Below are 11,643 nucleotides of genomic sequence, written 5' to 3'. Positions count from 1 at the left end.
ATGAGGAGATGGTTGCATTATAAGCCAATAAGACTTGGAATTTAGTACCCTTGCCTAAGGGTAAGAAATCTATTGATTGTAAGTGGGTTTACAAAGTTAAGCATAATGTAGATGGTTCCATTAGCAAGTATAAGGCTAGGCTGGTTACAAAAGGCTATGCTCAAACATATGGCATAGATTATAAAGAGACATTCAGTCTAGTTGTTAGGATGGCAACTGTTAGATGTGTTATTGCCTTGGCACCAATCAAAGGTTGAAGTTTTTAGCAAATGAATGTTAAGAATTCCTTCTTGCATGGTGAATTGCAAAAAGACGTGTATATGGAGCAGCTAGCAAGTTATGAGGATTTAGAGCATCCCACATATGTGCAGGTTAAAGAAGGTGCTCTATGGGTTGAAGCAAGCACCTAGGGCATGATCTAACGAGATTGGAAAGTATCTTATCAATATTGAATTTTGTATTTTTGATGCTGATCACTCACTTTATGTGAGAATAGGAGATGCAAGTTTAATCATCATAATCATTTATGTGGATGACTTGATTATTACAAGTGATAGTGACAATGGGATTGCTAAAGTTAAGGTCTTCTTGAAGAAGAAGTTTGAGATTAAAGATTTGGGTGAGCTGAGATACTTTCTTGGTATTGAGGTGATCAGATATGATGATGGTATATGGCTATCCCAAAGGCAATATGACTTGGATATGTTATCCAAGTATGGTATAATAGCATGTAAGCCTCTTTTAGTACTATTGGAGCAAAATGGGAAGTTGAGTGTGTCGACATTGGAAATGAGATACAAAACCCTACTATGTTCAGGAGGATAGTAGGGAGTTTGATTTACATGACTATCACGAGCTATGTTGTTTGCCTTGTCAATTAGTTTATGCAGATGCCTAGAAAGCCTCATTTGGATGCAGTTACACGTATATTGAGATATATGAAGTCCACTTTATATTATAGACTTTTTTATGAGGCAAGTAAGGATATACATATCTTTGAATTTATAGATACAGATCGGGCTGGTAGCATGTCAAACAAAAAATCTACTAGTGGATTCATGTTTTCCCTTGATAGTGCAATAGTTACATGGAGCAGCAAAAAGCAACCTGCATTTACTTATCGAGTATAGAGGTGCTGCTATGGCAGCATGTGAGATGGTATGATTGCAAAAGTTATTAGGTGATTTGGATGTGCAAGGAGATGGTCCAGTTGTCATTCATTGTGACAACATGAGCAGCATACATTTAGCTAAGGATCCAATGTTCCATGCTAGGACAAAACACATTGAGGTGCACTACCACTTTGTGAGAGAGAAGGTACTTGCAGGAGAGATTGACTTGGTATATCTCAACACACAGGATCAGATAACTAACATTTTCACAAAGGCAGTGGATGCAGAGAAGCTTCAAAAGTTCCAAAGCTTACTTGGAGTTGCAAAGATAGAGTTGAGCTTGAGGGAAAGTGTTGAAATGGCAAGCTCAACATGTGCGAACATTGATGATGGACCGTCTGACTAGATGGGTCCACACGTCTATACTTAGCACGTTGGTGGTCATTACGATACTCACATGGCCACTGACTTATCACTTATTATATTTAGTTTGTTACACCTACCTACAGCTAGCAAAGATATAGCGCCAGTCAATTAGTGTAGTCTGTTATGCATTGTTTGGCTTAGTAGGCCACTTTCCTTTATGTTGTATCGTATCTATACTTCGTGTACATTTAATAGTGTGTGGAAGAAGAGGAAGAAATCAACGGGAAAACGTTTTGGCCTCCATCTCTCTTTTTGTGTTCTTGAGTGAGCTTCCTCTTGTGTATACAGTGTGTGTTTGGCACAGCAACTCAAGCAAGTCCCCCCACCACGCAATTCTTGACAATAATGACGACCTAAAGGTGACATATCTATCTAGCCCAATATTGAACCATTGAAGATTTGATCTTTGATGAAAAAAAATTGGTTTGTCCTCAATAGTGTAGTAAACTTAATGATACTACATTTTTACATTTTTTGCATTCACAAATGCAAGGTTCTTGGCAACAACTTATGCAATCTCAATTTTCTTACTTCAAGATTGTCAACCAAATCCCATGTCTCTAAAATTCATGAAGTCAAAATTATGGCTCTTGTACATTATTAAACATGATTACAATGCATTGATTACTTCCTATTGGTCCTAGAGAAAATAAATTATCCAATCAAGAAGCAATATCTACTCAAAGATTTCTTAGTATCACTACCTTCAACCTCACCTAGGTCATCGTGCCTCGCTAAGGCCTTTTCACTTTCTTGTGATTCCATAATTTAGTGTACCCTTTAAGTACTTACATAATTATGTCCCTATTCTCCAATGATTCTTTCAACCATATTTGATGTAGAAAAATAAGTATCCATGTTCCATCTTTTATGGATCCAATATTAGACTCCCTAATTCAATCCCAAGTCATTTGACAATCCACACTAATCCTTGAGGAAAACAATGTAACCTACCATCTTATATATAACCAAGATTATTGAATGCCTTTGTTTCAAACTCCTCATTTTAATCCAAAGCCATTAGAGAATCCATGCTAATATTTAAGTTGAACAATATGCATAAACAAATATTAAAATCTAAAAGATATGGACCATACATGTTCTCATTAGGTTATGGCAATGACAACCTATCAAGGAGATGTTGCATAGCTTCAAACTCATAAGGGACCTTTCAAACTTTCATGGAAGCAATGAAAGGATTGATGTTCATTTAATGTATCCCACATAACTCAAATACTAAATCAATCCCAACTAGAAATGGTAATCTATGTCTATTAACTATTACTATACCAAAGTCACACTTAGTGCTTCTAGGACACCTCTTGATCCATTGCTGGGGGCTCCTAATGTAGCAAGTAAGTATTCCATTTAAGAAACTACTCACAATCCTCCAAAAAGCATTAATCTACATCCATCTTAGCTTTAGCTTTGTATAGCAAATTCTTATATCAATCAAATGCAATGTGCTTTTTTTTCTAACAAAATAAAACACCCCACAATAATATGTATCGAGCATTAATTTAGATTTGAGAAACTTCATCAACCATCCCATTGAATTGCTTGTACTAGTAGTTTAGCAAACACTGACTATGTTTCCTATTCTCTTTCTCACACTTCTATTGCATATTATATTTTTCGATTGTAATTTTATTTCTTTTAATGACGTTACTCATACAACTCATTAATATGCCAATTCATGAGTAAACCATTGTAACACTAAGGGTAAACATTTGCCACTTTTCACACCTTGGCTCCAATCTTTTCGTCATGGTTAATTTGTTTAGCTAAATTTATACTCAATGCTAGTGAACCATGATTAATACGTAAAGAATAGGTTTTCTTAATATATCATATTCTTGTTTATCATTAAAGGATAGCAAATTGAATAAATCATGGATACAACCAAGGGTGAGGAATTTCATCTTAACCAATACTTTGTTTTTTTTTTACTAGTTCACAAATCATATATGATGTGTATTATGATGCATCAAATAATTAAAGGAATCCTATGAAATCTATTAATAACTTTGAAATAGAAAATTTGGCTAGGGAGCTCAAGGTTTCGTATATTCAACATCATGGCCTCACCTTCTCACACACTCAAATATGTTTGCAACATCAAGATTTCAATATGGAAAGGTTGCAATAGTATGAGCTAGGATTACAACCTTATTGTATAGAACAAAATTAATCCTTCAATTTTAGAGATTAAAGTGTACCCACATATGCTTATCCGTATATGAGTGCAAAATAAGGATTGCATTTTTGTAATAGGCAACCCATTAAATAGTCCATCTTTACATTTACGAATACATCTATACAAGGATAGTGCTTGCTTTTCCCTTTGACTTGTGCATAGGACAACATCCATTTGACCTATGCTATACCCCCTATTTATTATACAACAATGATAATGTACCCATACTCATCACACATCTGTGTAGCAATAAAACATGCATGGGAAACACTCATAACTTGGCATCTATTGACACTAGAAATTATGGTTATGTATCCTCAAGTTCAAGTACTCTTTGACAAGCATGCACAACCAACAATGACATAACAAAAAGGAGTGCATTTTTCCATTTTATATCAATCATGTCAAAGAAGTTAGCCATCCATTTTGCCAAATGTATTAAAATAATTTTTTTGATAATTTCTAATAAGAACTCTTCGTTCCTAACCTTGTATTGATAAGTTATGGTTTGCACAATTTTATTGTACTCCATACTAAATGGAGAGCTAACTTAAAGCATAACTTGCCATTAAAGATGATGTTAAAATAATTAACATCTATGAAAGTGGTAGAAGTTAAGACATGGCATGTGACAAATGATGAGAGATTACAAACAAAAACTAATAATGATAAGCCATCATACGATGATGATGAGAGCAAAAGTAAGTCAAAACATGCTTGATAAATCTTTGGGTTGGTTCTTTGTTCCCACACATCTTTAGAATCTACTAAAACATTGTTGAACATGCTTCGATTCATAACTTCTTTTAAATTATTTTATACTTAATTATGTTTCAATCCACTAAGTCTTTTAAATCATTAAAAGCATGTTTTGATTCACTAAGTTGTATGAGTTTTAAATGAAGCCACCAATAATATATAAGGGAGTGGTAAATGTGAGAGTTAAGCAAATTGATTAATAGAAAGCATCATTTGTACCAATATTTACCAATTGATCAAGGTCTAATCAAAATCATGAGACCTCGTGGAATATTTCAAACCATCTTTTATTTATTGTTTTAGCTCTCCATTTACAATCTTGGTGCTAAGTTTTATGCTTCACTTTTTCAAATACATTACAAATACTTTTTGCTTGATTCAACCTAATTGGCCTAATGATGTTAATTGAGATGTCTGCATACACACACACACACATATATGTAACCTATACGCAAAGGTATGACAATGGAACTAGTTAAATCACCAATCTATGTTGCTTTCTCAGTACCCATGTTTAATTACTACAAACTTTGAGCTCCCTTTTTCTCTTTGGTGGAACTAACTCCCACCTACAAAATGCAAGTTACATGCCTACATCAACGCCTTTGTTATATAAAGAATTACTTGGGGTCAACAACTAGCATAAAAGTATAATATTTGACAAAGTTGCACCAAATGCACATGGTGTATAACATAACATCACCCTAAATTATGAGTACTAAGTTATTAAAAACGAAATAGGAATGTCATAAAAAGATCACGATTGTATCGAACCACTTGTTAAGGAAACAAATAAGATTGCTTGCAAAAACATTGCTTATGCACAAACTTTGATTGAGTAGATTCATCATTCGATCAACTTATGAATCGAACACAAGATTACTTAGAAAGTAGGTGTTAAAGTTATGAATCTCTTTAAGAGAAATTGAGATTCTATTAGAAAGTTGATGCAAAACTAAATCTATGAAACTTACCAAAGCTTTACAAGACTCTTCACCTTTGGAGTAGAAAGCCTACAAACATGCAAAAAAAACCTTTGATCAAAATGAGTTGTGAGAAGTTAGTATTAACATCTTTTCACCAAATTGACCTACCCAAATTATCACCACCTTACATATGTGACACCCTCCATTATGTGTGCATCTTGATCTTGATAGATTTAAGGTCAAACAAACGATTTTAAAAATTCTAACGTCATTGTTTAAAATGTTCTATATGAAAACCTACCATTATGCCTTTAATGAGATATAGCACATTATGCAAGATAATACTATGATCATCCACATGACCCTTCCCGAAGAATGATTTGAGTGTTGGGAGTGCATGAGTACAAACTTACACAATCAGACGATGTGAATGAGCCCAAGCTTTAACCATGATTGCCTTAGGGGCATTAGGCATCTTTAAAAGATTTATGTTAAGGATGGTATCATTTCACATCTTTAAAAGGTTTATGTTAAGGGTGGTATCATTTCTCTTTTCAATCCTTTCCTGTTTACATTTAAACATTTTAAGACATTTCATTTAGTTACCTTGCTGATATTACTTAAGCCCTAATCAACGCATAAGATTGTTGCCATAGCAAGGATTGAACATCAAAATTTCGAAGTTCAAATTGTCAAATAACCAAATATGGCAAGAATACTCTTTTCAAACTTTACAAAAACATCAAAAGTTCCAAGTGTATGATCATACTTCACTTTCTCAATTGTGAACTATATTAAGGTGCAACTACTACTTATCTCAAAGTTTATGGTAAATAATTCCAAGCTTATGACTTTATTTATACAATTTTCAACAATAAATAAAAGTCCTACTTAATCACATCTTAAAATACCTTATTAACACATATAGTTGTAGATAAAAATATTCACACATATTGAAGTTTTTCATGGCCAATGCAAAATAACAACATATTTTAGCCCAATTCATTTTGACTTAGGATACCTATTTGCAATGTCCTTTTTAATACACCATATTGCCCATAACAAAAATATTTTATACTTGTTTCTCATAAGTATGGTACCAATAGTAGGCCTATGGTGATTGAGTTCCCATTAAAACCTATCACTCTAAATTATCTACTTTGTAGCTAAATAACCTTGAAAAGGTGCACCTCTGTTAAATTTCTACATTACCACACACAAGATTGTGCAAGTCAAAAATCTTATCATATTATAAAGTGGATATGCATAAACCCCCATTTTTGTTTACAACTAATAATTGTTGAAACTTTTTTTTAGTACACTAAGGTGTATTATCATAGTAAAACTAGCTAGCTACACCCTTGGCTAACAAAGGTGGTTGAAGAAACTAGCAAAAGAGGAATGCACAAGCTCCTTCAAAATCCTCAAGGTTCTATCTAGCATGGGAAAAGAAAAGGGTATTTATGGATGTTGAAAGTTTCATTTTATAGAATCTCAATTTTAATAACCGTTAATTGAGTTTCTAAAATTGCAATAAGTTATGTTATAGAGTCACCTAACTATCATATAGACTGATGTGAGCTTTGGACATATATTTTGTGACAATACAAACATACCAATTTTTTGTAACAATGTTGAGTTCTCATATATGCACATTGTAATATCTAATAATGTTTTTACAATAGGAATCTCTCTTTTAAATTATAGCAATACAAGATAGCAATACAAAATTCCTTCATAAAAGAGAGAATAATTAGATAAATGCATTCAATTTAATCAATTGGAGGTTATATGAAACTTGTGTCAATTGCCTTTCACGACATGGTTCTTTTTTTTAAATCAACAAATCAAATAGCTTGAATGCCAATGTGTGTTATAAATAAATGTTATGGTGTATTAGAAATATAGCCTCCAAGAAAAGTTTGATGAGTGATGATTCATTGAAAGCTTGGCATCCTTTTGGTCTAAAACAAATTCTACAAATCTTGTTTTGGTTGCAATCAAAGATCTAATTAGAGAATCATTATGTTTGACCTACAATAAGAATTTAATTAAAAAGTAGAAAATTGCAAATAAGAAGAGACTTAAGACATGTCATTTCAAGAGTTAACGGCAATATTTTCCAACTTGTTACAGGCAACTTGTTTTCCACAAAGACGTATATTATATTTGGTAATATTATCTCACCTAGATAGCTGCAATATGTTGATTGATTACAATTGACCTTTTAATCCTTACCCCAATAGTTGAGCACTATGCATTATAACCTAAGATTACTTATGATATGTATCAACTAGTTACAATTATGTATCCCAACTATTATCTACAATATATCCCAACTAGTTACAATTAGCCTTTCAGGCAACCTAATGGTCAAGTTCTAAAACAAGAAAATTCTATATATACAATCCCTGAAGCAAACAAAGATATTATTTAAGAGTGCCATATTATTTAGATATCTAACCCCAACTACTAGAACATAATTGCCTAGACAATTGTACAATACTACGTAACATAGAGAATCCATTTACTAATTAATTCAAATTTGATAAGAGTATAATTGTACTACAATCAAATAAATAACCAAATGCCACAAGCAAACTAATATACCATTATCGCACCCCAACATTAAACTATAAGATACAATATACAATTTATTAGGATGATACAATCTAGCAAGGGTGTAACAATACCAAAAACTAAGATCGTGAGATTTTTCCACTGGTTTTGAAATCCTCATGAACCACAAAAATGTGAATAACTACTTTACATGTGATCTCAACTAGTTCTTATGATACATAAAAGGAACATCAACACATGAATAGCATGATCTAATTGACCAATACACAAACAATTAACACCACAATCTCTTCATTAACAACTTATCAATATAGCCATGAAAAAAAATTCTTAATGATTTGGACAAAAAACTACAATGCCAACATTGGAACTCAAGCAAGGTGAAGGCTAAGTGTGTTAGCAAAAGGCTTCAAGCTAACACACCGAAGTGAATTCGTATATTTGACAAGAGGTAGCACACCCAAGGCACCATACAATTTCCAAGCAATCAAAACTAGAGAGACAACACATCTAGGACATAAGTAAATGCCAAGTCAAAGGAAAGTTAGCAAAATGCTTGAAGCTAACCTATGGAACCAAATCCACACACTTGAAAAAAGAAAGCATAATTGAAGCACCACCTAAAGGTTGAGGTAACTACCACATTAACTTTAGTTGTAGAAAACCACAATAAGATCATTGTTTTGTCATAAAGAGTCATATGGCTAATCAAGTCTCAAGGGCAATCCATTTCAATCATTTTAAGCACAACTTGTTGAGGGTATACAACTTGTCGAGGATAACCTCAATCTATTAACATCAACTCGATCTAAGGCAAAACCTACAAAAGTATATTGCGTAACAAACTTAGTTTGGTATTAGTTTTCAAAGTTGGTTTCATCTCATCCATGTGAGTTCGCAATTCAAGCAATAAGCTCCTTTACTGACTCAAAAATATGGTGCTGATTTTCTCTTTGATGTAGTTAGCCCAATTGCTCGTCTTTTAAGTTTTATTTGTGTTGGTTTACTAGTCACATACATCTATGGGATGGCCCGTAAATGTGTAGCTAATAAGGCATTTTAGGGTTAATATTGAATTGTGTATTCTAGGATTGCTTTATTCAATCTTGCCTTGGTAAGTTGTTCTTGTACATAAACTTTCTATCTTGCAAGAGTAAAGGTCCTTCAAAGAGACTCTAGTTCATGAGTGCTTAGTATTTTGTAGCATATCAGCTTCAGCATAGTATATTGCAGGTCCGTTAAGAGGTGCTTGTCTTTTATTTTGATTAGTTCTAAAATGTACACCTTTACTTAGTTCCATGTAGGTTTATCTGTTTTACCCATTTAAGAATTCAGGTAATTGTTTCCTTACTTTGTTAGATTTACTTTACCCATCACACATAGCATTATATAGGCCTTCAAATCCAATATGAAGTGGAGCACAAGTGACAAGATGGAGGAGGCTATGCTGACTTGTGCTTGCATGTTAACAAATCTGGCATTAAGGATGGTGAGCAATGCAAATATCTTCATCTCAATAACTTTGTAGAACTTCAGACTACTAAGTCATTAAGAATATGATAATTAGCAGGATTCCTTGATTTTTCTGAGCAAGTAAGCTTAATCTGAATTAGTATTTCTTATGTTCCAAGGTTCTTTAACATTTCCTTGGAGCGCTCTTGATTAGTTTGTTGCTCTAGATTATCACGGATTCTCTATTCTCATATTCCAGACATGTAGCATTATTGTGCCTCAAACAATCTCCTGTCTTTTTTCTGTTTTATTTGGAAACATGGGGATACTGTGGGTTGGACAATCAGGTTTCCGTACTACTGGGTTGTACTTTATTATTGTACTTGTTGATATGCGCCCAATCAATTTGATCAATATGAATCGTAGTGTTACCCAAAAGGACAACATTTAGTAAAAGGGAAGAATGCTTTCAGTTGCTCTTCATGGCCGTTAGGTTTTAGTACAACACATGCTAACGGTAGGTGCTTAGCAAGTGTTGAGTGGCCGTGTGCATGACAAAATAATTATCACGAGTTCCCACAACTTGTACAGAAGAATCCAAGAAAACTGTATTTTTGGGCAGTACAAATAGCACGCCAATCAAAACTTAGCTATTTTGTTGCTTCCAATACAGGATCACATCCAAAACATGGTTAGAGCCCTTAATCTTCATTCTCAAGAATCTCAAGCAGATTATTTCCATTGTCATTTAGTTTCCCCAAATCACAAGCATAACTTACGTCCCTTAACCAATTTAATGATAATCCAAACCTGCCTTATATCCAACACTTTACCTCTTCCGAATGACCTACTCTACATAAAGTCTCAGTATCTCTGTTTATTGTATGCCTTTTAGACTTTAAGAAGACAGACGAGCAGTTCTAGCACTTCAAACGAAAATAGCACTACCTTGATGATGAGCACTAGAGTAAGTGAGAATACCTGAGATGAACTTTGCTGTTACAGAGCAGGAATCTATTCAGATGCTCCAACATCGTGCATCCTCTGTAATAGAGCAGCTGCGAGCTGGAGAGTTGCTTGAAATCTATTGCTCTTTTCTGCTTCAGGACCAACCTTGGCAGAAACCAAACCTGAATCTGCAAGTTGTCCGCTTTGAGCTACACCACCCAGGCCACCTTTTTGTGACTCTTTATCCAACAATCCAAAACCCGAGGAGCTGTTTTCAGATGGAGCAGTTTTTGACTGGCTACTCAACACATGTTCCAGTAAAACCTGAGGCTGCTGACTTAAGGGTTGTGAACGCTGTGAAAGGAGATCCACCAAGTGATTGAGATCCTTGCCAGGAGGACCTGTAGCTGCATCTGATTGTCTCCCATCAGGAGTATAGGACCCTTGAGGTCTAGGCAGCAAACCTCCATCTGTCTGCTGACGCAACTGATGATCTGGAGCAGGTCCCAGTGCTTGAGATGTCACATGATTAACAAAGTCCAAATTACCAGATTGAACTGCCAACAGACCAGATACATTTGGCATTCCACTACTTGAGCCCTGTCTTTGCAAAGAAGTGAGAGAAGCAACCAACTCAGATGCCAAAGATAAACCAGTTGCTCCTGACTGGATTGACGCCCTCAATGAGCTTAGTGGAGAAGCAGCCTTTGGAGGAGTGTCCATATCTGCTGTTGTAGGATGCTGAAGCTGAGGCTGCACAATATGCTGCCGCTGGCCGTGTTCGTGAGGTAATGTCAGCTGCTGATTCTGCTGATTCTGCTGATAGCCTGGTGGAAGATTTCCAAGTTGAGAGGACTTGATAACAAGACCCAAAAGTAGATCACCTGGAACCTTCAACACAGACTCAGTAAACTCTGAAGGTGGAACTAGAAACAGTGATGTTCCATCCGCAAGTTTTGCAACCCCTGCACGATGTTTATCACCCAAATAGTGAACAAAATCCTGATAGCATCCTTTTTCAGTGTCCCCATTTGGCACAAAACATATGACCCCAAAATCAAGAGCTTGATGGAAATGTTGAGCCAGCATATCAAGGGAAGTCCGAGCTACACAATTAACCACATTTGGTCTGCAACATATACAGGACAAGTAAAGTCCAGAATGAGCCCTTCAAATGATTCAGATTACATATACGGACAGTGAGGAAGGCAAAGGCATATGAACTCTACAGGAGGAAGACATC

General features: G+C 34.8%; 1 protein-coding gene across 5 annotated transcripts in view; it reads right to left on the bottom strand.

The window, feature by feature from the left end:
• Positions 1–4,790: 4,790 nt before the first annotated feature.
• LOC148039650 (flowering time control protein FPA-like) overlaps positions 4,791–11,643 on the bottom strand; it is a 30,925-nt gene continuing 24,072 nt past the window's right edge. For 2 of the 5 annotated variants that reach the window (XM_087692383.1, XM_087692391.1), the window contains exons 6-7: positions 10,434–11,529; positions 5,244–5,507 (exon numbers count right to left, since the gene is read on the bottom strand). In XM_087692383.1, coding sequence (XP_087548509.1) covers positions 10,467–11,529 — 1,063 coding nt within the window. In that variant the 3' untranslated portion in view covers positions 5,244–5,507; positions 10,434–10,466. Of the gene's footprint in view, positions 5,064–5,243; positions 5,508–10,433; positions 11,530–11,643 lie in introns of those variants that run through there. The other 3 variants (XM_087692366.1, XM_087692376.1, XR_015693046.1) reach the window with 2 other exon arrangements.

The sequence above is a fragment of the Lygodium microphyllum genome, chromosome 2, assembly GCF_053477565.2.
Source record: "Lygodium microphyllum isolate KBCC chromosome 2, Lygodium_microphyllum_v1.1.10, whole genome shotgun sequence".
Lineage (NCBI taxonomy): Eukaryota > Viridiplantae > Streptophyta > Polypodiopsida > Schizaeales > Lygodiaceae > Lygodium > Lygodium microphyllum.
This window is presented reverse-complemented; position numbering and strand designations above follow the sequence as displayed.